Here is a 27,625-nt window from a genome sequence, read left to right as displayed (position 1 = left end):
AAAAAAAAAAAAAAAAAGGCGAACTAAAATAGGGCTTTAGCATGGAATTATACCTTAAAAAAACAAAAACAAAAAACGATGGGAGGTGGAAAAATACCGGTGAGTTTCATCATCACGTACAATAAACTGCCACATAATTAGAGGTGTTTGAAGTAAGTAGGTATGTACTGAGAAGCCAAAAATAACTAAATGATCAAAAAATATCCCTCACCCACCTTTCCAAATACTTAAAATTACAACTGCTTTATTTCATTTTGAAGGAAAAGATATGACACATTTTTTATGTCTTAACAATTGGATAAGAGGTTTAATATACAAGGTTAAAAGTAGGTCTGATGCCATTTGGAAGTTGGTCAAATAAAGGATATTTCTAAGCAATTTAAAACAAATTAACTTTTAGTTTGAAACCGAAGCTTTAAGGGTCAGAGAAAGAAGAGAAATTAGGTAGAACATGCCTTCTGGTTGTTTAAAAAATACATTTAAAGAAACAAAGTCTAGGAAAATATCTGAGGCTGCCACTTTGCTTTCTGTTGAAAAAGTAGTTTTCTATTTAGTAAAGAAGAGTTAAAGAAAATAAATGAGAGAGGCCTTTATGTTAACTAAGTCTGCTTAATCTTTCATATCATATGATAACTTCTCTTGAGGGGACAATTAATAATACAATCAGAAGTACCAAGTGTACCTAATAATAGACCCAGCAACAACTGACATCTGACACATTGAGGAACTGTAGTCACTAAACTTTGTGCATACCTACCATTTAAAAAATTGTGACCCACCCACCCATACTAAACTATATATATTCAAAATGTTATACTTTATTAATATATTATATATTTTAGAAAACATGAAGTATTAACTTTATATGAATGAGAATAAATATAAATAGAATTAGGCTCTTATGCATTCTCATTGCATATTTCTGTAACTGAACACTCAAAGAAAGAGACAAAGCTTTCCATTTCAAACAAAATGTGGAAAGCATGTGATTTTTGTCTTTTAGATTTTATATGCTGCTACTGCAGCTGCTGCTAAGTCGCTTCAGTCATGTCCAACTCTGTGCAACCCCATAGACAGTAGCCCACCAGGCTCCCCTGTCCCCGGAATTCTCCAGGCAAGAACACTGGAGTGGGTTGCCATTTCTTTCTCCAGTGCATGAAAGTGAAAAGTGAAAGTGAAGTCGCTCAGTCGTGTCCGACTCTTAGAGACCCCGTGGACTGCAGCCTACCAGGCTCCTCTGTCCATGGGAGTTTCCAGGCAAGAGTACTGGAGTGGGTTGCCATGGCCTTCTCCGTAGATTTTATATGGGAAAATGCTAAAATGTATATAGGCATTTTAATGCCTTTAAATACTGCCTTATATTGTGTGTTTCTCTTTAAAATCTCCTGCATATTTTAATAAATAATATTTTAAAGATAATTATATGTAATATATAAATATATTTTATACACAACATTAATTTTACAGAATACTGTGCTAATTTATTTCCCTCAGATATTTATTCGGGAGAATGCCTAGCTCCCTGGTAGGTATATAATTATTGTTATTGTTGTTTCTTAGTTACTAAATCATTCCAACTGTTTTGTGACCCCATGGACTATAGTCCACCAGGCTCCTCTGTCCATGGGATTCTCCAGGCAAGAATACTGAGGTGGGTTGCCATTTCCTTCTCAGAGGATCTTCCCGACCCAGGGACCGAACCCACATCTCCTGCTTGGCTGGTGGGTTCTTTACCACTGAGCTACCAAATGATTTCCCAGGCAAGAGTATTGGGATGGGCTGTCATTTCCTGCTCCAGGGAGTTATACAATAGTGAGAGGCAAAATTTCTATCCTACTAATAACTTTATACATTATAGATTTGGTGCCAAGAAGAAAGACTTTTGAAATATTAATTTGGTAAAAACAATTGTATATATAGAAATCAAGTGATTCACAATGATATACGTATTTCACTAAGAAAAATGAACAGTTTCTTTAACTGTGGTCCTCAAGATATTCTACACAAATGATTTGCATGGAGAAATGACAGAAAAATGCTGACCTAAATGACATTAACAATTGTGCAGGACTCATCAGTGACTTTGCTATAGCGATGTACACTGTGGATCTTTATGATAGGTAAAGTGCATGTACGTTTCTCAGCTTATTTGACTTTTTCATGGTGACTATCTATTAACATATGATGGATATAGTGTTCAGAAAACAGCTGGGAAAATGTTGAGATATTCTCTCACTTAGGAATAACAGTATATTTGCTGGTCAAAATTTTAACACTCATCATCTTTTTTTTTTTTTAACAGCATCACAATTGATTAGGAAAGGCAAGAGTGGTTGTTCTTGCTGGAGCATGGGCTGAGAAAGAAGATAAAAAAGTCTATGTACTTGTGTCCTAGGATAGCGCTGCAATGAAGTGAGCCTGGATGGCCAAGTGAACACTGGGGCTTGCAATGAAAGGTCAAGACCAAGTAAAGAAGTTATGTTATGAAAAGGGCAATGCAGACCAGGAGGAAAACCTTGATATTTTTAAAATAAATTTTATATTAAATAGGCCCTAATGTTTGTTTTCTTGTTAGATCATCATGCAAGAACAGGTCATCTTTTAATTGTTTGCATTTTTCCTTGAACTCCATGAGTGTATGTGGGTTTTAATTATTCAGAACATGAAAACTGATGACCTAATACTATGTATATTGATGCTAATGGACTGCTTCAGAAGTTGTCAGGCTATTAAAGCTGTTATGAAAGTGTCTTCTTTCTCCTCCAATTTTAAAAACATTCGGAGGTAGTAAAACAAGTGAATGAAATCATTTTTCTTTAATTTTGTTTCCTTGATGTCTGAAATAAAGTTAAACAAAGAGCATGTGTGTTTGAGTGTTTTTGAACAGCACTGTCCAATAGTCGGAGAAGGCAATGGCAACCCACTCCAATACTCTTGCCTGGAAAATCCCATGGATGGAGGAGCCTGGTGGGCTGCAGTCCATGGGGTTGCTGGGAGTCGGACACGACTGAGGGACTTCACTTTCAGTTTCACGCATTGGAGCAGGAAATGGCAACCCACTCCAGTATTCTTGCCTGAAGAATCCCAGAGATGGGGGAACCTGATGGGCTGCCGTCTATGGGGTCGCACAGAGTTGGACACGACTGAAGTGACTTAGCAGCAGCAACAGCAGTCCAATAGTACTTTCTGAGGTGATGGAAATGTTTCTATCTGCACTGTCCAACATGGTAGTCACTAGTTACATGTGGCTACTGAGCATTTGAAATGTGGCCAGTGCAACTAAAGAACTGATTTCAAAATTTAATTAACTGAAATTTAAATAGCCACATATGATTAGTGTGTTGAACACTGCAGATTTAGAGAATTATAGACAACACATTTGGTTAGTTAGGAAGCTATTCCTTGAGAATAGGACATACAAACACAATGCATTTCCATTTTTCACTTAATTTACATTGTTTTCAGTGACCTTTGTACAGCATGGTTGTAGAGCAAAATAAGTGCTATCTACTACTAAACATTCATCCAAGGGTTATTCTTTCATTCACACCTCCATACCATCTGCAAGAAAGAACTAAGAAGACAAGAGAAAAATTACATCATTTTTTTAGCTAATTAAAAGCTCTTTAAATCTAGGGACTTCCTTGGTGTTCCAGTGGCTAAGAGTCTATACTCCCAATGCAGGGGGCCCAGGTTTAATCTCTGGTCAGGAGCCTTAGTCCCATATGCCACAGTTAAAGATCTTGCATGCCACAACGAAGATCAAAGATTCCACAACTAATTAATTTTTTAAAAAGCCACCTAAGTTTAAAGTAGAGAAATATGCTTTAGTTAAGAACATACTATCAGACATAGGCCTTTCCTGGTGGCTCAGTGGTAAAAGAATCCGCCTGTAATGCAGGAGACCCAGGTTCGATCCCTGGGTTAGGAAGGTCCCCTGGAGAAGGAAATGGCAATCCACTCCAGTATTCTTGCCTGGAGAACCCATAGACAGGGGAGCCTATGCCTATTGGGCTATAGTCCACGGGATTGCAAAAAGTCAGAAGGGACTGAGCTACTTTCACTTTCACTTCACTTTCATCAGACATAAACACTTGCTGATCAAATATCCATTCTTTTTTTTAACTAAAAAATCCAAATTTTGTTCAGAATGGCAGGGTTTTAGGATTAGGTCACCAGTTTTCTTCTGAATGGAAAATAAAGAAACTCAACTACTTATTTAAAATACTCTATCCTCCCAGAATCACTTAAAGCTAGGAGCAGTCATGTGACACATTGCTGTAGTCTAAGTAGACCTCTTCTATGTGAGGCTGTCAGAAAAGCTTTTGCTTTCCTTTTAAGTAAGAGCTGACATACCTGGGCACATGCATTTACTCTCCCCACTTCCCCCTTTTCCTCGTTAAGTCAAAGATATAGTGATTAGTGGCAAGGGGGCCACCTTGAGATCACAGGAAGGAGTGAAAGTCAAACATTTAGGATGGCTGGGATGACTCAAGGAAGAGTTGGGACACAGGAGTTTGTGGCTGTTGGACTTACCCTGGAATACATAATTCTGAAGGTCTTGCTTGGTAAGAAAAAAAAACAAACAAAAAAACCTCCTAGCTGGATAAGCTACTGTTAAGAGGATTTTGTCACATGCAGCCAAACACAATCTGAACAGTATTAATTGGGAAAAATATGGTCCTTTAGTTCCTAAAATTCTTAGAGTCTAAAACTATAATTGTTTTTACTTGATGTGGCAAATTTAATTCCCAGGAGTCTTTCATCCATCACTGACCAAAAACAGACATAAATCACACTGCATTTAAAAAATAAAATAAACATAAATATGCAAATGGCTCTATAACAGATTGTTATATTCCAAATGCTAAATAAAACTAGTCATCCATGAAGATAAAGTAAATCAACAATATTTATAAAACACCACGTATGCCCTTAGCTGCTACAGCAAATAGAATAGTATGCCTGTCTTTAAGGGAATTTAAATTCATTTCAAGGGCTAGAATAAAAGAATATAAAAAGTCAAATGACAATAAATGTTTATAAGCGAGGTTCAAGACAACAGAAGCAGCTTTACAAAAAACATATACTTAAACGGCAAAATAATATTATAGTCAATCACTGATTAAAAAGACCAATACAGATTGGAGCTATCAAAACAAATTTCACTGAGAAGGCAGGGCAAGACCTCAAAGGCTTTAATGCTCTGACAAACCAGTCAACACTACATTTCTAATCATTATAATCAACTTTAAGGAGTATGAAGGAACTTTAAGTCATTGATGTGGTTACTTCATAATTGGATTTGATTAGAATTCACACCTTGAAATGGCTGCACAGTTCTCATCTAAAAAGTTTCCTAATGCTAAAAATAAAATGCATCCTCCTTTTGATTTACAGGACAATTTTACTGTAAAATCTCCTTATATATAGCTTCTTGCCTGCTTGCATTCTTTCCAGCTGCTATTATCTGCCCCCAATAACTGTCTCCTTCTAGTGCCTAACACCTATTATATAACTAAAAAAAAAATCGAACATGGGTAAGTGTGGTAAAGTGGCAGTTTGATTTTTATGTCAAATTTCTCAAAGGGCATTTATGGCTCTAAAAGTGGCAGCTTTTTATGATTTTCATATAATATGACATGACAGAAAAGCTTAGTCTCCACAGAGTTGCTACAGATTGTTTTCCCTCAGGTTTACAGGGAAAAAACATGAAGGAGTTAAGTGTAAATTATTCTCTTCTCTCCACCGTCTTAAGTAGAGATTTATCTATGCTCTTTTTGACCCAACCCTTCCCCCTGGCTTTCATTTTCTTATTTCTAGTTGGAAGGTTTCAAAATAATCCTAGAGCTGAACAGAGATTAAATCAGTTTGGGTGGGGGGGGAGGATGAAGTCTATCATTACAAAGTTTATTCTCCTGTCATAATTGAAGGGAGAATATGTCAGGTAAATCCAACTATTTTTATTCTTGAGATAAACAATATGGAAGCCATTTTTTCCTTGAATAAATCACAAGAAATATGTAGTTCTTGAGTATGATGCTACTTGTTTACACAGAATCTAAAATATAAAGATAAGGATATCTGGAAGGTTTTATGAATTATTAAAATTATATTCAAAGTCATTATTATAAATCTAGTAAAGAATTAACTCCAATCACTCTAGAAACTCGAGTATCATTTTTAGTAAATGGATAAAAGATAACAGAACATGGCCACATGTTATTGCCTCTCTCTCAAAAACAATGAAGCTATGATGACCTTGGAAATTTACCAATCAGCTACCTTAGTTTATGGTTTTTCCAGTAGTCATGTATGGATGTGAGAGTTGAACTATAAAGAAAGCTGAGCGCTGAAGAATTGATGCTTTTGAACTGTGGTGTTGGAGAAGACTCTTGAGAGTCCCTTGGACTGCAAGGAGATCCAACCAGTCCATCCTAAAGGAAATCAGTCCTGAATATTCATTGGAAGGATCAATGCTGAAGCTGAAACTGCAATACTTTAGCCACCTGATGCGAAGAACTGACTCATTTGAAAACACCCTGATGCTGGGAAAGATTGAGGGCAGGATGAGAAGCAGACGACAGAGCATGAGATGGTTGGATGGCATCACTGACTCGATGGACATGAGTTTGAACAAGCTCCGGAAGTTGGTGATGGACAGGGAGGCCTGGCGTGCTGCAGTCCACGGGGTCACAAAGAGTCAGAAATGACTGAGAAACTGAACTGAACTGAACCTTAGTTTATGCAATTTTAAAACATTGGAGTATATCACACAAAAATAAATTTTCACCCCTAGGTTATTAAAGATTAATAAGACATTTGGAAAGAGAAGTCTAGTTTAATTGTCTTCTTTATGAGAGAGGGAGGCACATATTAAGAGGGAAAAAATAAATGATTAATTCATTCAAATATATATAAAACTGAAAACACCATATCATTTTTTTCTCTTGTGGTAATTATCACTCTCTGTTTTTTATTCTTCCCTCACAGAAGAAACACTCTAAAACTGGAGCCTAAATTATTCTTATTTTTAATCCCCAAGAGTAGATAACACTGACGTCTTTCACCAGCATGTGTTCAATAAACAATAGATGAACAAAACCAGTCTTATACTGAAAGCAATTAAAAGGTAGTCATTATATTTCTAATATAAATATAATCCACGTGACATTGCAAGTCAGAGGTCTCCAAAGTAGGAACTGAGAGAGGGAAGAAAATAGTAGTAGTATTTGTTTTCATTGCAGACTATTAAAAGTATCTACCACTTTACAGGTATCTTAGCAATATGTATGTATGTATACAGACACACACACACACACACATATATATATCACTGTAACCTAAGTAATTGTTTATAGAAAACTGTGGCTAAATGAACAAAAACACTAATAGTGATGTGTGATCAATGCTTTATCTCTTCTTCAATTATCTGCTAACATACACAGGAAATCAAATTTAAATTCAAACTTATTCCACTATCACTTTCCAACATCATTTTATAATATACTTTTTAACATGGGTTTTCAAAGACAATTTCTTGAATTAATGAACAGAGTAGCATGTACCTGACACTAACATTACCTAGTACTACCTTAACAGTGAGTAATAAGAATCTACTTTATAACACACTGTAACTTCAATAATAGACTTCAAGGACCCCAAATTATAAAAGTCCCCAAAGCAGGTAATAATAGTTAGTGCATAATAACATTATGCAGCTTTCAAAAAAGATTCAGAGACACTGAATTACTTATATAGCTTTCTTAGAGAAGAGAAAAGATCCCGGATTTTAGGTATTTTTATGGGAAAAAAAAAAAGCCATTTCATAAGGAATCCCTATCTAAACCCAAGCAAGAAAATTTATAAATACAATTCACTATTTAAAAACAGTGACAAACATAAACTTCCTTATCAGAATCCCAATGGTATTTCATTGAAAACATAATATATTGGCTTTTAACAGAATTTATGTAAATATCATGGTTCAGTTTTACTTGACAAGGTTTTGACAGAAAATTTTACAGTGAACTGAATTGAAATGTAGTAAGATTTGCATTTCCATTCACTGACACTGAAATATGTGGTTTGGTAAACTCATGTTTATCATTAAGCAAAAAAAAAGTGTATATCATTTTCCATAAAAAAGGTTATTATAGTATTTTAAAAAATGGATTTTTTTTGTGTTTGCAACTCTTTGACTTTTGTATTTTATGGGAGTTAATTTTGCCATGATCTGAGAGTATAAGCCATACTACTGACGACATATCTTAATGATCTTCAGCGAAGATAACAGTGAATTTGGCTCTCATGAGGTAAGGAAAGAAAACTGCATGTAGAATAGTGATCCACAGCTTTCTACAGGAGATATGCACATTTTTCAGAAGATAATTGTAGTACAAATTTGCAAATATCTTCAGCCAAACATAGTGCCACATTACTTTCTGTAGAATGCAACACATCTACATATAGAAAGACAGCAAACTCTGGTATGGTGTTTCTTAAACAAGGATGTGCAGAAAAGAACAGATGAGATGATGAGCACTGGATGGTTGTTTGAGAAAAGATAAAAACAGAATAATTAATCTCCTCAAACTAAGATGACTGTCATCTAACTTTTGAAATCTATTGGATACCCATGGAAATAAATTGTTTGTTCTTTTATTTTAGTGGATAAATGAGGAGATATTTAAGAAGAGGTAGGCCCACGGAAAAAGAAGAAACATCTATTCCCAAGAGGTCTGTATTTACATTAGGGTATCAGCTTCCCTGGTGGCTCAGATGGTTAAACGTCTGACTGCAATGCGGGAGACCCAGGTTCGATCCCTGGGTTGGGAAGATCCCCTGGAGAAGGAAATGGCAACCCACTCCAGTATTCTTGCCTGGAAAATTCCATGGATGGAGGAGCCTGGTAGGCTACACAGCCCATGGGGTTGCAAAGAGTCGGACATGATTGAGTGACTTCACATCTATATTCATGAAGTGACTGTATACCAAGTTACTATATTATCTGTAACCTTTCTCATTTGTTGAATAAGGGAAACTATTTGTAATACCCACTTTTCTTCTATGCTCATGGCAATAGAATAATACCAAGAACTATTCTGTTTTTAGTTTAAACAATTGATGCCATTCTCCCCCAACTCCCACAGTGTTCCACTTAATCCTTCTAAATTGACGCTAGACATGTTCTTTTGTCATCAGATTATGGTTGAATGTATTTGACAAAAATTATAATCAGAATGCTTCTGGAGCCATTCAATTGCTCTTTGTGTAGATACAGCCGGAGTTGGAAAAAATAATCATAGAATTTTTATTAAAGACTCTGACCTTAACAATAAAAAAAATTAAGCACATCCAAGTAATTATTTCCCATTTAAATACACACTGTATCCATGAAAACTGCTTATTCAATCTTTGGATAATGAAATCTCCCAGGTAGCAGTATAATGTGCAGTTAAAAATGAATCTTGAACAATGCTATTATCATCTTGTCCAGATTGGTCAATTTGTCTCAACCCCAACCTGGAGAGGTCTTATTAGAGGACAAAACTCTTTGCCTATTCAATTCTTTATTCAATACAAGTGCCTGTGGTTCAGATTGAGTGGTGAATTACCCTGAACACCTGGCCAAAATGACTTGAAAAAAGACTATAATTTATTTAGTGCAGGTAAACGACACTAGTAGAAAACATAATGATATCTCATGGCCACGTAAATCCTATCTGTTGATAACAATCCAATTATCTATCCACTGCCTTGACCTCTGCCCAGATTTTCCATTCACAACTCTAGCTCCCCAACCTCTCTCTCTCCTCCTTACCTTCCATCCCTTCTTCTATTTCTCCTTTCTTATCTTTTTCCTTCCTTCCTTCCTGCTTCCCTTCCCTTCTCCCTTTCTTAAACTTTCCCTCCTCTCTTTCTTTCCTTCTTTCCTCCCCTTCTTCTGACTCTTCCCAATTTCCCTTCCTTAAGGGTCATATTTAATCATCACTTTCAGAGAAAAACTCTAGACATATTTTCTCCTTCACTGGATATATTATGTCAGTAAAAGAAAACTGTGAATAATTGTCAAAACAATTTTACTTCAGAGCGATTTTACTTAAACATGTGATGAAATAGGAAAAACATTTTTTATCAGATTTCTCTGACACTAAACTATCCATTATAAATCATCCTCTGCTATAAATTCCCAATTTTAGAAAATAAACTTAGAGCTTCATGGGTGTTTTACTTTTAAAGGCTTAATTTGCATATTTCACACACATCTCTATTACTCTATAATAGTATATTTTTTACTCTAAAATTAAGCAGTCAAGTTGCTTAATATTTTAAATGGCTACGTATAACAATCTTTTACAAAATTATAGTTGCAATTTTAACTTCCAGTTTTTACTTAATGCAATTCACTTAGTACATATTATCTTCATTTCTAAATGGTAGCTGCCCCCAATTTTCTAAGATAAGAATTTAATTAAACAATTTATTCTAAAGGAGAACAGAAGCTTAATATCAAATGTGTGATTTTTCAATTTCACGTCTAGAACTATGAAAAGCTAACTTATTCAAATGCCATCTTGTTATTCCCTTTCTGGGGACTGCATTTTAATCACTGCATCTCTAAAGTTTGATCTGAAGTTAATAAAATCAAAATTAAGTTCTCCCAGAGTCATAAGATGTTTTGTTACATCATCTTTTCTAATTTCTGATGCTCTGCAGTTACAATTACAATCCCCCAACTCTAATCTCTACAAAAAATGAAGCTTATTTATCACATTTCATTCACATTATCCATAAAGCAATCTATGTTTTTTTGGAGAACCAATTACTGAATGTGAAGGTGTCAAAATTATATTTATAGTACTGGGGCATAAACAGTTTTATTTCAGGTCTCTATACTGCAAAGTTGAAATAAACATATTGCTTAGACTGGGGTCGGGGGCGGGGGGGTAAATGATCTCTTCTCCAGTGTAAGGAGCTTTGGAAGGAGAGGGGTTTAAATCAATGTTCTCTGCTCTCTTTTAGCTAAGAGGTGGGGGTGTGACCTAAGCAAGGTCAGCTGGACTCCTAGGACTTTAAATTTTGAACAGCTACACAGAATAAAGAGAAAAAGAGTATCACAAGGAGACTCAAGTAGAGCCTGCTAACTAAATGCCCAGGCACACTTAGATCCCTTTTCTTTTTCTGGGTCCTCTTCCATTGTTTTTGTTCAGTTGCTAAGTCCTGTCCAACTCTTTTGCAACCCCATGGACTGTAACCCGCCAGGCTCCTCTGTCCATGGGATTTCCCAGGCAAGAATACTGGAGTGGGTTGCCATTTCCCTCTCCATGGGATCTTCCTGACCCAGGGACTGAACCCACGTCTCCTACATTGGCAGGTGGGTTCTTTACCACTGAGCCACCAGGGAAGCCCCATCTCTTCCCACTGCCTTCGTGCTAATTAGAGAAAGTTTACTTTCTGCTTGATTTAATCAGAGGATGTTTCTGTTGCTTGCATGGAGAGAAACCTAACTATCAATAATATGCAACTAAACTACATTTGATGCTTTTATCAATACTTCTTTGTTTAAAATTCCTTAAGGGTTGCCACCACCTGTGGGCCATAATCAGAACTCCTTAGTCAATAGTGTAATAGTTGTGTAGGATGGCTTATTTTATAGCAGATTAGTGAATTAAACTGTATAAATTTGTAATAGATAAAATATCCAATCACTACATTGTACAACTGAAACTACTATAATATTACATGTCAATAAAAAAAAAAAAAAAACCTCTCTGTAGTCTGGTAAGGAAGAATCCCCATATTTTAGCTCTACCCTTCTCTATGCAACATCAGTTCCCTCCTCATCCCCTTAGTTCCAGCCAGATGGAATCATACTTTCAACACTGCACTGTTCACCTCAGTGAAAAGCACTTGGCCTCTGTCATTTAATCTACCTGGTTAATTCCAACTTGTTCCTGAATGCTTAGCTTAGGTTTTATCTTCTTCAAGAAGCTTTTTCTGACATCCATCCTCCTCCCTGGCTTAGTTAGATGTCCCCGCCATGAAGTTAGTTCCTGGAGCATCACCCAAGGATATCCAGGGAAGCAGAAAACTGTGGTGATTAAGGGTGGGGATTCTGGGACCAGACTGCTTGAGTTCAAATCTCACTGTTGTCTTTTTACTCTGTGTCCATGGGCAAGTTACCTCTTAAAATATTTATTTATTTATTTGACTGCATCAGGTGTTAGCTCCATCATGCAGGGATCTTTCATTGTTGCACATGGATTGTCTAGTTGCAACACACAGGTTCAGTTGCTCCACAGCATGTGGGACCTTAGTTCCCCAACCAGGAACTGAACTTTCATCCCCTGCACTGCTAGGCAGATTCTTTTTTTTTTTTTTTAATTTTATTATTTCTATTTGGCTTCACAGGTCTTAGTCGGAGCATGTGGGATCTAGTTCCCCAGCCAGGGACTGAACCCAGGCCCTTTGTATTGAGAGCACAGAGTCTTAGCCACTAGACCACCAGGGAAGTCCCGCTAGGCAGATTCTTAACCACTGGACCACCAGGGAAGTCCTGTGGGTAAGTTGCTTTAGTGTAAGTCTCACAGTATTGTTGTAAACATTAAGTAGTATACACAAGAGCTTCTCTGGTGGTTCAGACGGTAAAGAATCTGCCTGCAATGTGGGAGACCTGGGTTGACCCTTGGGTTGGGAAGATCCCCTGGAGGAGGACATGGCCACCCACTCCAGTATATTCTTGCCTGGAGAATCCCCATGGACAGAGGAACCTGGCGGGCTACAGTCCATGAGGTTGCAAAGAGCTGGACATGACCGCGTGACTAAGCCCACACATAGTATACACAAAGTACTTAGAAAAGTGGCTGGGACATCATTAATGCTAAATATGTGCTAAAATTTATTTCTATCAGAGGGCTGTCAATGCTTTCCCCCTCCCTCATCTTCTTTAATCTATGCATTCCTATCTTGTCCAACTCTGTATTTCCCAGGCACTAAGTAGTAGCTCAATATAAACTTACTATAAGAATATATGAATAAATAGGCAGATAGTGTTTTACAGTTTATAAAGCACTTGTGGGATACTGCCTCATGTCTTATACCTCATACAGTAAAGTTAGAATTTCTTTATTTAAAACTCCATATAGAGGAAATACTTATTTTCTGATATCATAATAAATATTTTCCCAAACTCATCTTTTTTGTATCCCCCCCACACAATTTGTTTAATGTTTATTTAGAGTTATTTTACTGATCATGTAGTGACTGAAGCTATACAAGGCAAGAATTGGCAAGATCTTTATAATTTTTTTCAATATAAGGGGAAGAAGCAGGAAAAGCATCCCTACTATTTAGCAAGAGAAGAGAGATTACAGGTGTGTGTGTGTGTGTGTGTGTGTGTGCGTGTGTGTGAACAAATTTAAATACAATTGACTCTTGAACAACACAGGTTTGACGTGTGCAGGTCCAATTACATCTTTTGTTTTGTTTTGTTTTTTTTAATTAGCAGAGTTGACCCTCTCTATCTGCCAACTATAGGACTTGAGCATCTGCAGATTTTGGTGGATTTCAGAAGCAATCTCCCATCGGATTGACAACTGTACTGGCTTTCTGTGACCCCAGACATGGCACTTGAACTTCCCTGAATTACTTTTGGACCTGTAATTTAAAGACCATCACTTTGAAGAGGCATCAAACATTTCACAAGACAGTGTATACTACCTTTCCCACTCTAGTATCTACTGGCTTTTAAAGGAGGCTGTAATGTCATGAGCACAATGGGGTCCAGGGGTGGAAATGAGCTCTTATTTTCATGTAATATTATTATATGACATACAGCACAAAGGTCATGAACAGGCAGATTTATATAGCTTGCTTAGAATCTAATATTAATCACTAACATTAGTTGAATAGTTTCAGTGATCAAGGCAAGGTGGGAGGCGTTTCCATGTACAACCCAATTGCATCCTCATGATCTTCTATAAGGAAGATAGCATCATTATCTACATTGTATAGACAGATGACCTCGGGTTCAGAGAGGTTGAATAACTCACCCAAGGTCACGCAGCTATAGTAGAGGAGCCAAGCTTTAAACTTAGGCAATCTAATTTCAAAGCCCTTGTTTTAAACATTATAACACACTGCCTCCTCTGGTTAGGGAGAGTTCCAGAAGTACTGGTATAATTCAATATGATACTGTGAAAGAATGTACCTCTTGTTTCTGTATGTAATGTGCATGTGTGCTCAGTTACTCAGTCATGTCTGATTCTTTGCAACTCCATGGACTGTAGCCCATCAGGCTCCTCTGTCCATGGGGTTATCCAGGCAAGAATACTTATCAGGGAATGTTTGATGGGAGGATTCCTACGTGCTGTCTCTCATGAGTCCTTTGTCCCTCTTCAAGCGGAACAGCACGCTGCTCCCAGGGACTGAGGTCATTGTGTGAGGCAGGCTTGGGTCTCCTTTAGTAAACATTCTCTTTAGGACAAAACTGCTTAGTCTCATTCCGCTTTCTTGAGATATGGATTGTCTCCTGACCTTGTGACTAACATTACCCCTTGTTCCCTTGGTAACGGTTGCTGTATGTTTGGTTTTCTGATCTCTATCATTCCTGATAGAAGTTTCTTGTACCACAGCCTATATATACTCATAGGAAAATCATTAAAGCACCTTTGCTTCATCAGAGCTTAGGTCCCCGGGTCTTTTTTGTCTCTCTCTCTCTTTCTCTCTCTCTCCTCTTTTTCTGGCTGACTCTCTGGAGCGTGGAGACCCGTCGTGCTCACTTTTCTGCCCGGGCTTCTAAGACCCCCTTGAGAGGGTGCCTGGTGCCTTCGTGAGTGATGCAAGTCCTGTGTCAAGGACTTTGTTGGTCCTCTGCGTAAACCAAGGGATATCAGCCTCTTTCTCTCTTTCACTTTCTTATCATCGACTCTGTACCACAAGGTTCTGGTCCATTAAAGGACCCCCAACAATACTGGAGTGGATTGCCTTTCCTTCTCCAGGGGATCTTCCCAACTCAGGGATTGAACCTGAGTCTCCTGCATTGGCATGCAGATTCTTTACCACTGAGCTACCAGGGAAGCCCTCTGTATATATCAGCACACTGCAACTGTAAAATGCTTAGCATTGCATCTGACACAGACAAATGCACATATATCACCAAATGGCAGCCACATTTACAGTTAATACTGGCAGGCACTATACATAGTAAGAACACAGACTTAGAAACCAGACAGAGTTGGATTTGAATCTTTGTTCTGCTACTTATTAGGAGTGTGATGTCTATGAGTTTCATTTGCTTTTTGGGAAAAATTTGGCTAATGATACTTGCCATAAAGTAGTAATAAAACCAACTATACATTTATATAAATATATAGTTAACTATATATATGTTTACATATCTTTATATTCACACATTACCAACATGATATGATGTATGTGAATGTGAATTCCTTGAGCCTTGCTCTCAGAAGAGGAAACCAAGATCCAGAGAATGGTTTGACTACAATCATGCCACTTGCAAATGACAAAGAGAAGACCACTGAATTCAGGTCTTCTGAGTCTAAGATTAAGATACTTTAAATGCAGGTTGGTTACTATTAAATAATTTGCATTCTTACTGAATTGCTGAAGTTCATTTTAAAAAGAAATCTGTCTTCCCCTACTTCCTGTTTTTTCAAAAAGTAGCTCTGTAACAGCTAAACAACTTAGTACAATTTATTACTTCTTCAGAATAATGACTTGAAAAATCATTTACAAGTGAAAAGCTACAGCATATAAACCTTTCAAAAGTACTTTTCTTATTCATTCAGAAATATAAGACATACAGTATATTTGTTCTAGCTAGGTAAATCATATTTATTTCAGTGTATTCTTATGTCTCTCATTGATGTCATAATTTTGTAGAGTGGATTGCAATGAGGCCGAGAAATGCAATCTCTGCATTTAAAAACATGTTTGAGCATAGCATTAAATAAATATGAATATTAAGATCTATGTTATTTAAAAATGCATTATGTTTTGTTACTTTTCTTGTTTGTAGCTTATTTTCAATTATCCTTTTTTTAATTATCCAATTATCACTGGAGGAGGAAAATTGGCATGGACAACTCAGAAGACTGAATAAACAATTCACAGATTATTATATTTGATTCTGGAATATATTTTGGCTGCAGAGTACCAAAACAAACAGTTTAAATGTAAATAGCTCAAATGAGGTATTTATTTGATGTAAAATAGATTTTTAAAATACTAGCTGTTTAGTGAATTTCATTAAGTCAACTATAACTTTAAGGGTTATGTTTTTTACTCCCAGTATTCCCGTGCAGTTTATGGCTGTTTTAGACAACTGCATTAATTTGTTTCCTTGATCATATTTGGACTGAACAGAGTAAACAGAGGAGTGTGTTGGCTGATGGAAAAAAGCTGCATAAAAATTGGTGGGAAATGGTCTAGGAGAGTTAAGCGACTTGTGGAAAGTCTTCACTTTCAAGACAAACCTCTGCCAACTGTGATCTGTTTTCCCCCATACCTTCTGCTTGATGATCATCTCCTTGATGTCTTCAAGATCACCCACCATCACCCTCTGTGCTTTCAGAACTCGATCGAGCAGAGACAGCCAGTCGGTAAGTTCTGTCCAAGCCCGGTTGAAATCTGCCAGTGCAGGGACCTCCAACAGCAAGGAAGATGGCATTTCTAGTTTGGAGACAGCGGTTTCCTTGGCAATCACAGGTTGTGTCACCAGAGCAACAGTCTGACTAGGAGCTAAATTTTTAAAAAAAAAAGAAAAAAAAAAATTAGAAACACAAGATAAGAAGCCAATTTCAATAAAAATAAAACTGATGTAAGGGCAACAATTTCAGCCGAAGTATTATTTATGGCATGTGTTTTTCTTTTAACCATATGGATACTTTAGATAGCACTGCATGATAGAAAAATTCAAAGATCCCAACTTTTCATTAATAAACATTTAACAGTCTTTCAAAATGGTTTTGATTATCCTCATGGCTGAGCAATTAATTTAATTTAGAAAGTCCTTCTCAATGACAATTATACAGGTTGTGGAACTGGTAAAGAAAAATAGAAACTATTCAGACTGTGCCAGGTGAATAAGTTTTACCTTTTTTTTTTAATCAAGAGGGGGAAAAAAAGTAAAGATTGGATAAGATCTTATTTCAAACTTACGATTTCCCTGAATAGGAAGTAAATTACTTTGGCGGTGGACTCTAGAGAAATCAAAGCCAATGAACTGTTCTTGTCTTTGCTCTGTATTTTATATTGGGAGCATCTTATATATGTTTTTTTTTCCTTTGCTTTCAGATAGGTAATAAAGTGGCTAGCAGTGAAGAAAATCTAAGCTAGTTATTTTTGAAAAATCAGAACTAGTAAAGTTTTTCCATTAGGATAATGAAACATGGTTTCAAAGTTACTAAGAAATATTAAATTAATATGAATAGTGATGAACACTGTAGAGTAAGGTAGCATATGGTAATAGCTAAGATCTGAAGTTCCAGAGTAAAACCTCCCTGGGAGAGAACACCTCTCTCTGTCTTAGGAACTCTGTGACCTTGGTTAAGTTACCAAACTTCTCTAAATGTCAGGTTTTCTCTTCAACAAGTAAGGATAATGATAGGGTTAACATCATAGGGGCAACTGTGTAGATTCAATGACTAATACAGGAAATGCACATAGCACAATACCAGGAAAATAAAAGGAAAAATATTAGCACAGTTCCTGACACTAGTAGGTAATAGCGTTAGGTATTAATATATATATATATTTATATATATATATATAAGAAGCAGAATGATAAACAAATACGGTAAGAAGTTAGAGATAAGGGATTGAAATATATAAAATATTTGGGGAAAAACTCAGCCAAAGGCCTGGTATAGCCCTATATGTACTGAAGGACTGAATTTGCTGGTGCAAACTGATACTAAATATCGACAAACAGCTAGGTTATCACAGGTGAGTGATGAAGGATAAGGAGTGTCACATCGAGTTCATAGGCAATGGCTTCTGGAGCCTGAAACACCCAGGAGACTGGTAGTGAAGAAAAAGTGGCCTGTGTAGCTCAGAAGGAAACTTTTGAAGTAAAGCTGCAAAACACGGAATCTCAGTGGGAAATCCAGGAGGTACGGACAACAAGGCAATTGTTCTAGAGGCATGAAGAAAATGTGCCATATGGCATTCCATTCTGACGTGACCATAAATGACTTTTCATGGTTATATCACTTTCAGCTTTTTTAAGGTTGTCTTTTTGTTAGAGAAGATGATGAAAGGAATGGAGGCGTGTCTCCTATCTCTCAAGATTCTTGGGGAGAACAAGAGGTTCCTACAGGTGGAAGTAATCTTGAACAAGGCAGAAATAAAAAAAAAAGTGAGGTGACAGAATAAAAAACTAATGCCAAGATTGGGACTTCGCTGGAGGTTTGGTAGTTAAGACTTTGCCTTCTAGTACAGGGGGTGTGAGTTTGCTCCCTGGCTAGAGATCTGGGATCCGGAATGTCTCATGGCCAAAATGCCAGGGCACAGAACCAGAGGCGATATTGTAGAAAATTCAATAAAGACTTAAAAGAAAAGAAAACTAATGCCAAGAAGTAATGACTGAAAAGACAATGATACTGAGGAGATAGAGAAGAAATAGTTTCTCAAAGCTATCTCACTACTCTAAGGTTTTTTTCTAGAAAGAATGAAACATAATCTGAAGCAGAAATAGCATCCTGTGATTCCACAGTCTAGTAGGAGAAAGCAAGGGAGCCAATAGGTTCTAAAAATCTTAAAAGGGATTCCAAGAGAAGAGCTGAATTCCTGGAGGGAACACATGGGTGAGGATGAAAAGAGAGCTAAAATAAAATATCACTGTAGGAGCTAACTGTGGAATGCCTAGCTGACTAGGAAATATGGGCAGATTGTTCCTAAAATACAAAACAATAGATATTCTGGCAACACACAGTATTTTGGGGAGGATTTCAAGGTTCTGGGAGATGTCAGATGCTTTTTTTTAACTGACTTGTTGAAAAATTCACTGTCAAAGAGAGTAGGAATGAGATTTTTTTTTTTCTCTAGACTTGTTTCTGACCAACAAAGAAGTAGCTTAATGAAGTGGAAATGATCACGCCATCTTAAATTTCTATATAGCCAAGAATGAGAAGGCAGAGAATCATCAGACTTCAACTGTTTTCTGGAAAGCACGGTTTTTGGAGTGGGTAAGTATACTGGAAAGAAAGGCTAGGACCAGAGATTGAAAAACAATGTTTTAAGATGACTAAAAAGTACAATTAACATTGAGAAGGTAATATCACAAAATTCTCCAATGGGTAAAAAAGTACAAAGACAGCTGAAAAAGATTGAGGAGAGTTGAGAGGCAGAGCAATGCAGCCATCTATGCTCCCGCTATGGGCAAAGGATCTGATTTACGGACTCGTCAGGCAGACCATAGTCAAAGCCGTGGTTTTTCCAGTAGTCACATATGGATGTGAGAGTTGGACCATAAAGAAGGCTGAGTGCCAAGGAATTGATGCTTTGGAACTGTGGTGCTAGAGAAGACTCTTGAGAGTCCCTTGGACAGCAAGGAGATCGAACCAGTTAATCCTAAAGAAAATCAACCCTGAACATTCACTGGAAGGACTGATGCTGAAGCTCCAATATTCTGGCCACCTGATGTGAAGAGTTAACACATTGGAAAAGACCTTGAAGCTGGGAAATATTGAAGGCAGGAGAAGAGTGTCATAGAATCTAGTAGGTGTTCAACTGATGACCTCTGAATACATGAATGAGACTGATCCTCCTAGTACTGCTCTGACAGTAGATGTGTGTTTTTTTCACTTCTGATGCTCAAACAATGTCTATTGGCTGCTCACCTTCTAAATTAGCATGACTTTCCAGGTCCTGTGCTCTCTGAACCAGACTTCCTACCCCAGCCTCATCTCCCTCCATTCTTCCCATGCTCTCAGTCACCTCAGTCTCTATGTGGCATTCTCCAATTAGAACAGACCATCTCACACTTTTTTGCCCTTCTATATGCTCTATATACTTTTTGAAAACTCCTCTCCCTTCCCCAGACAAAAGTCTCAATTCCTTTTCAAATCCCAACTCTAGATTTCTGTCTTTTTTGGGGGGTACCAAGGTAAGTTTATAACTAAAAATCTCTCTGAGGCATAGAGTTATACCAGTCTTTTGGGTCTTAAACACATTGAATCTTTAACATTTTATTACTAAAATGCAATAATCACTAGGAAGAACAAAATCTTGCACCATTATTAGGGTTGGGGATTTTAAGATGGCTACAGGGTGGCTGATAGTTCTTCGGAGCTGGATTCTAAACTCCAGAAACTCTGGGTCTCCAAGAATAGACAAAAAAGTGCTATAAAGAACTAGAAAGAGGCAAATTTTCATCTATCACACATTTTTAGGGCCAATTCTATCTATAACACTACTTGGAAAATATTTCATTCTTCCTAAAAAGACTTAGGGGCTTCCCTGGTGACTGAGACAGTAAAGAGTCTGCCTGCAATGCAGGAGACCTCAGTTCAACCCCTGGGTCGGCAAGATCCTTGGAGAATGGAATGGCTACCCACTCCAGTATTCTTGTCTGGAGAATCCCACAAACAGAGTAGGCTGCTGGGCTATAGTTCATGGGGTTGCAAAGAGTCAGACATGACTGAGCAACTAAACACTAAAAGACTTGCCTCTAGATTCATGTATGTGCATATACTTTATTTATTCTTTTATTAAGCAAGATGCTTCTAAGGAAAATTTTTGAGGTCTTATTTTATTATGTATATCATATACTGACTCACACTGCATTTTCAGATGCCTTTACTTTTATCTAAAGAGAAAAAAAAATGAGGTTGTTTCCTTTCCATGCCATTTTACTAAAAACATAAGCAAATCACCTCATTAGGTGGTTAAGAGGCAGTTTAAGTGGTTTTGCCCAGACTGAGCAACAGAATCTTGATGCCAAGGGTCAGGGAGGGGTATTTACTCATTACAGGCGAGTCTTCTTTTAACTGTATAATTTAAAAGATGGAAAGAGGATTTGTTGAAAGTTCTCTCAACCCATAACCCTAATCAGGGAAGCCATTAGGATATGTAAATGAATACACAGAATCTTAAGCGCAAAGTTCTAGGATGAGTTTCCAGGTCCTCCTCCTTAAGGAGCACCAAAAATGGCTTCCCCTCCGGGCAGTGGGGATCCTCTACTTCCTGTTTAATGTCCCTGCAGTTTGATCTGCTTGTCGAGATAACTGCCCCTTGCCTCAGGCCACTGCCCAGGGTCACAAGAAATTGGCCCTAATAATGGTTGCTTCAAATCTCTGTTTCTTTAAAACCAAGGTCATCCTTCTCAAGTCTGAAGGAGAAAGTATCTCTTCCAGCATGGGGAAAAGTCTTTATGGTGTCATACTATTAACCGTCCCTCCAGCAACAGGCGCTAGTGTCCTTGGTTAATCAGTTCATGTCAGAACAGCATGTATTACAATGTGTATAACTAAGCCAAGTAAATAGGTAAAAAGATAAATAGATTGGCACATCATATATATGTATATATGAACAGATAAGTGCATGCACACACACACAGACCCTGTGTAGTTTGACTACTCATTGTAGCAAATGTGTTTCACATGCATTCATTAGAAAATTAAAATAACTCTACTAAAAACTATTTCCCTTCCATAGTTAGCATACAAAAAGTCAAGATCAAAATTGCTGAAAGGAATCAAGTTTGGCACACTGGAATAGTAGCATGAGTAACAGTAGGTGTAATATACTATTGCAAACCACAGCTTTGCTCTGAGTATTTTGTTAATTAAAAGGTGTTGGCTTTAGGAGGGAACTCTCATTTTTTCCAAAGTGTTTGAAGAACATTTCTGTAGTCTAAAATTTTAATTGGTTTCGAGGGTACATGATTAGTCAGACTAACAGCTTTATTTAGAGCTTTAGAGGAACTACTAAATCTTTTAAAAAACACATACACAATGTGTTTGGAATACTTTCTTTGAAGTAGTCACACATGGTTTTTCTGTAATTCACAGGTCTCCTTTGGTTGATAAGACAACAAGGAACACATATTCTATTTCTAGCTTTGTTGAATGAATGTGGGTAATTTTTGGTTTTCTTTCCTTTGATATTGAAAAGTCAGTCATTGACTAAATGATAAGTTATTGGACTCACACTAACACAGATATCTAAAAAGTACCATTTTGTATATGTGGTTAAATTGAATTACTGTCTAACACTAGCCATAGGAAAGGCTGTTTTAGCTATTATCCATATCACCAATAGATAAAACAACTGTTCTCCATGCAAGCAACACAGGGAAAGTTTTCTTTTTGAGTATTTAGAAGGATGGCATGTAGTTTAAAAAGACCCATATGAGAAAGTGCATGGTATCAAAATTAGAAATCATGCATGGACTCAAAAAGAACCTCACATCTCTCTAAATATTTATAGTCTGCAGGTACAAGTGAGAAATTAGAAACAAACACTGTGAATCTATAAACATTTATTTTTGTCTATACTCTTTCTCATCATTCTAAAGAGGAAATAATATATATGATTCAACTATCATCAATTATTTACATTTTAGCACAGTAAGAGCTTGTATTATATATGGAAAGTCCTGGAGAAATGGAACTTAAGGATTCACGATAACCAACTATATTTCTGGACTTGAGAAACAAATTAGTTGACAGTAAGAGCCATACACTTTTAAAGCTTAGCAATGCTACTTTATCACTTTTTAATTGATTCTTTTCTTCTACTAAGTATATAATCCAAGTAAGAAATATTTTCTGCCACTTGGAAAAGAGATCACCACCTACACTATCACCACAATCATTTTACTCAGGGTTTTCTACATGCCAGGCAAGGTTATTGATAAGCCCTGTTTAATGTTTACCAAATGATTTTCAGGTTGGCATTATTTCCACTTTACTAAAAGGTAAAATACCTTGCTCAGGATTTCACATTAACAAGTGACAATGCCAAGACAGTGTACTTAACCATTATATCTATTTCTAAGACTGATATGATCATCAGATATTTTTCATACATGTCCCACTCAATATATAATATTATTAATTACTCAAATACTTTTGACTCCAAGAGCTATAGTTTATAGCCTATGGTATCCACAAAATCATCTAATGTTCATTCTAATTAGGGAGAGAAGATCACCTTGAACTACTCACAAAAATATGGATTATAAAAATCAAGTGAGGGAATTCCCTGGTGTTCCAGTGGTTAGAACTTTGCACTCTCACTAATGAGGGCCCAGGTCCTATACCTGGCTGGGGTCTAAGATCCCACAAGCTGCACAGAGTGGTGGCCAAAAAAAAAAAAATCAAGTAAATCTGGTTTCCTCCCACAAGTTGAATATTATTCTTGAGGACTATCTCCAACCTGACTTCACCCAAAGAAGGATCCTTTCTACACTAATTTGAAGAAAGAAATAACCTTGCCATTCCCCCTTTTTCGCTTGCATTTTTTAACCTGTATACATGAATTCTTACCCATATATGGATTCATAGCTCATATGAATTCTTCACACATGCAGTCAGTAAAAAGCAGTGCTTCTCAACCTTAGCACTGTTGATATTCTGGCACGGATAAGTCTTTGGTGTGGGGGGCTCACCTGTGCTTTGTGGGATGTTTAGCAGTATCCTTGGCCAGAGTACCTTCCCAGTTTTGACAACCAGAAATGTTTTCAGACATTATCAAATGTCTCTGAAAGCGGCCCGGGGCGAGGGGTGGGGGTGGGGAGGTGGATTGCTTCTGGTTCCGAATCACTCATTCAAAGGGTTTTAAATTTCTCTTCCTCAGTCTCTCTCCTTCTCCTGTGTGTGTGTGTGTGGTTTATATACTTGCCTAACATTTGTAGTGGACATGGACATATTTTATACAAGTGGTCACCAATCTTTTGGGCACCAGGGAGCATTTTCATGGAAGACAACTTTTCCACAGACTAGGGTGGGGGGGATGGTTTGGGGATGATTCAAACACATTACATTTATTGTGCATTTTATTTCTATTATTATTATTACCCCAGCTCCACCTCAGATCATCAGGCATAAGATCCCGGAGGCTGGGGACTCCTGCTTTAAGTCCATCTAAGTTTATGCTCTCCTACACCTTAGAAGTATAGGTTAAGTGAAATTCAGCGCTTCTCTTAGCCCAGGCAGGCACTGAAGAAATGGTAAATACTTGAAGGTATAGCTATGAGAGAATAGTAAATAATATGACACAGGCAATGTCATGATGATAAAAGTGAAAGGTTCTCTGGTAGAGAGTAAATGGCCACAAATTCTTTCTCTTCCTGCATCTACACCCTTGTAATGAGACATTCCAGATGCTCCCATCAAGAGCCATAGTATATTTCTCTATTCATTGAATATGGATGGGATATTATTAAATACGACACAAGCAAAGGTTTGAGAAATTCTTGGCCATTGGGCTATGCGTGGAAACCTTTCACCACTATGCAAACTTCACTGGCCTACTGAATGATGATAGGCAAGTGGCTCTGTCACATCCATTGTCTCATCCAATAATCAAGTACCAGACACATGAGTGAGGCCATTAACTACTGGTTGACCATTAATACATGAGTGAGTCTAGTTGAGACTAACAAAAGAATCACCTAGATACACCCAATCCAAAGCAGACCCCCAAATGATGAGCTAAATAAATGATTTCTATTTTAAGCCACTCCATGTGGAAGTCACTCGTTATAGAACAATAAATGATACAACCTCCATTTTTACCAGTTAAAGACTTGCATCCGAAACAAGTTTAAAATGGCCCTCCCATTGCTACAGAAATAAAACAAATGCTGATCGAGCAAAGAGAACACAGTTAAGAAAGAGTCTTAAAGTGTGAAAAACAGAGAACTGAAGATACACATAATCCTTCTATGATGCCTATAATTCAGGCAGTCAATATTTTATAGGATATTTGAAAAGCCAAGCCTTTAGTAAAAATTCATTGTTAGTACACTTAAAACTATGTAAATGAAAAGAGTAGAGAATGTAATAATCATAGCCATGAAGAAGGCAGTCCAGTGCAGAAAACAACGGAAGGAAAGTCAGATCAGACCATAAAAAAGACCATGCTACTGATGAAGAATGATCATCAATTCTAAAACTGACATCAGAATAATATGCATACATTCATTTGGGTATAACCAGCTGGAAAACAGGGCTCCCCTGGGTAGCTCAGCTGGTAAAAAGCCTGGCTGCAATGCAGGAGACCCCAGTTCGATTCCTGGGTCAGGAAGATACCCTGGAGAAGGGATAGGCTACCCACTCCAGTATTCTTGGGCTTCCCTCTGCCTGCAGTGCGGGAGACCTGGGTTCGATTCTAGGTTCAGAAGATTCCTTGGAGAAGGGCAGGGCAACCCACTCCAGTATTCTTGCCTGAAGGATCCCCATGGACAGAGAAGCCTGGTGGGGTACAGTCCATGTGGTTGCAGAGTCAGATATGACTGAGCGACTAGGCACAGCATAGCAGCTAGAGAACATTGCATAGTTCTCATAAGAGCAAATACACTGCTGTTCTATCAAAAATTTCAGCACCTTGAAAAATTCTTAAAGGATCCAATCTGCTGTTTGTTTTCAACAAAATTGCCCCTACCTGAATATTAAAGATAAGATTCTGTAGTAAAACATGAACAAAACCAGGTAAGTGGTGTTCTCTACATAATTCAGTCCAAATGAGTCTCATATTTGCTTGGGTAAGCTATGTTTTTACCCTCAGAAGCAAAATAACAAGCAATGAGTTTTTTAAGTTGTTAAACATGTGCTAGGCCCTCCCTCACAAGTCTCACCCTTGAGATAAGCTACTTAAAGGATCAAATTTATCTTTTTCTTCATCACCAACCCAGTGTGATGTCTAATACACAGTGGCCTCAACCAACATTTGCTGCTGTTGTTATCCAGATTAGAATGAAGCGGAATCCTGAAGGGATGCATAAGAGAGAAGGAGGGTGGTGGAAAGAGAGACTGATTCATTAGAGTCTCAATCTAGAGTTTCATCAGCCAGAACAAAGCAAAGGAACCATTAGCTCCAACGTAAATGAAGCAGTATTAAGTAGTCTTAACATGTAAATTCTTTTGACCTGAATTCATAATAATACCTTACATCTGTACAGAGCTTTGAACAGTATAAAAGCATAAAAGTGTCTTTTCAGTCATTTTCTCCATTGACTTCTCACCATAACACTTGAGTGTGGGCAGGGAGAGCAACATCACGATCAATTTGCAGGAGAGGAAACTAAGATTTGGATAAATTAAAATACTTCTCCAGGATCAGAATCTAGTAAGTTAGATGGAAATTCCCAAGCAATCTATATTTTAATAAGAAAGGCTCTGAGTTGACTGATGAAAGAGGAATTCATGAAAAACCCAATTAAAAAATCTGCAAAGGATGTGAATATACATTTCTTGAGAGAAGATACATGAATGGCCAATAAACACATGGAAAAATATCAACATCACTAAACATCAGGGGAATGCAAATCAAAGTCAGAGGTAGGGGAGGGAGGAAGAGAGAGAGAATGAGAAGAAGTGTTGGTAAGGATGTGGATAAATTGGAACCCATGTGCAATGTAGTTGGGAATATAAAATGGTACAGCCTCTGTGGGAAACAGTACGGAGGTTCTTTAAAAAGTTGAAACTAGAACTACCATACGACCCAGCAGTCATACTTCTGAATATATAGTATATCCAAAAGAATTGAAAATGGGATCTTAAAGAGATATTTGGACACTGATCTTCATTGCAGCATTTTTGAAAAAGGTCAAGAGGTGGGAAAAACCTAAATGTCCATTGACAGATGAATGGATAGGGAAAATGTGATATAGGTATACAATGGAATATTATTTAGCCTTAAAAAGAAGGAAATCCTGGACTTCCCGAGTGGTACAGTGGAATCTGCCCACCATTGCAGGGGCCATGGGTTTGATCACTGGTCAGGGAAGATTCCACATGCTGCAGAGCAACTAAGCCTGTGTGCCACAACTACTGAGTCGCAATACTGAGCCCACTGGCCACAACTGCTGAAGCCTACTGTGCTCCACAACAATAAAAAGCATCACAATGAGAAACACACACAACACAACCAGAGAAAGGCTGTGCATAGCAATGAAGACCCAGCACAGCCAAAAAAAATTTTTTTAAAGGAAATCCTATCATATGCTATAGAGTTTCTGTTTGCAAGATGAAAAATTTATAGAGATATGTTGTGCAATGGCAAAAAATTAACACACTGTATAATTTAAATGGTTACGATAGTAAATTTTATGTGTTTTTCACCACAACTTTTAAAAAAGGAATCCATAGACCAGCCGAAGTGTGGACTTCTTCCTTTCCCTTCTGGGCTAAGGAGATTTAAAAGAGATCTTTGAATACCAAAATAAAGACCATCCTGTAAATATCAGTGGTTCTGACACATGTAGGCCCAGTGAAAAACGACCAATTTCTTTTTCTGTCATTACACCTCCTTCTTTGTAACCTTTGTGGGGTAAAGAAGAATATGCCAATACCTCTCTGTGGTGGATATTGTGGGGCCCCATCGCATTTCTCCTGGAGTCAATGGACATACACACCAGGTACTATTAATAATG

At 37.4% G+C, this 27,625-nt stretch overlaps 1 protein-coding gene across 9 annotated transcripts in view; it reads right to left on the bottom strand.

Annotated features, from left to right (window-relative positions):
• DMD (dystrophin) overlaps positions 1 to 27,625 on the bottom strand; it is a 2,532,480-nt gene that overhangs the window by 668,219 nt on the left and 1,836,636 nt on the right. For all 9 annotated transcript variants that reach the window (XM_043457704.1, XM_043457699.1, XM_043457698.1 and 6 more), the window contains one exon: positions 16,532 to 16,764. In XM_043457704.1, the coding sequence (XP_043313639.1) occupies positions 16,532 to 16,764 (233 nt within the window). The remainder of the gene's footprint in view (positions 1 to 16,531; positions 16,765 to 27,625) is intronic.

The sequence above is a fragment of the Cervus canadensis genome, chromosome X (genome assembly GCF_019320065.1).
Source record: "Cervus canadensis isolate Bull #8, Minnesota chromosome X, ASM1932006v1, whole genome shotgun sequence".
Taxonomy (NCBI): domain Eukaryota; kingdom Metazoa; phylum Chordata; class Mammalia; order Artiodactyla; family Cervidae; genus Cervus; species Cervus canadensis.
Note: the sequence above shows the minus strand (reverse complement) of the source record. Positions and strands in the feature narration are given on the sequence as shown.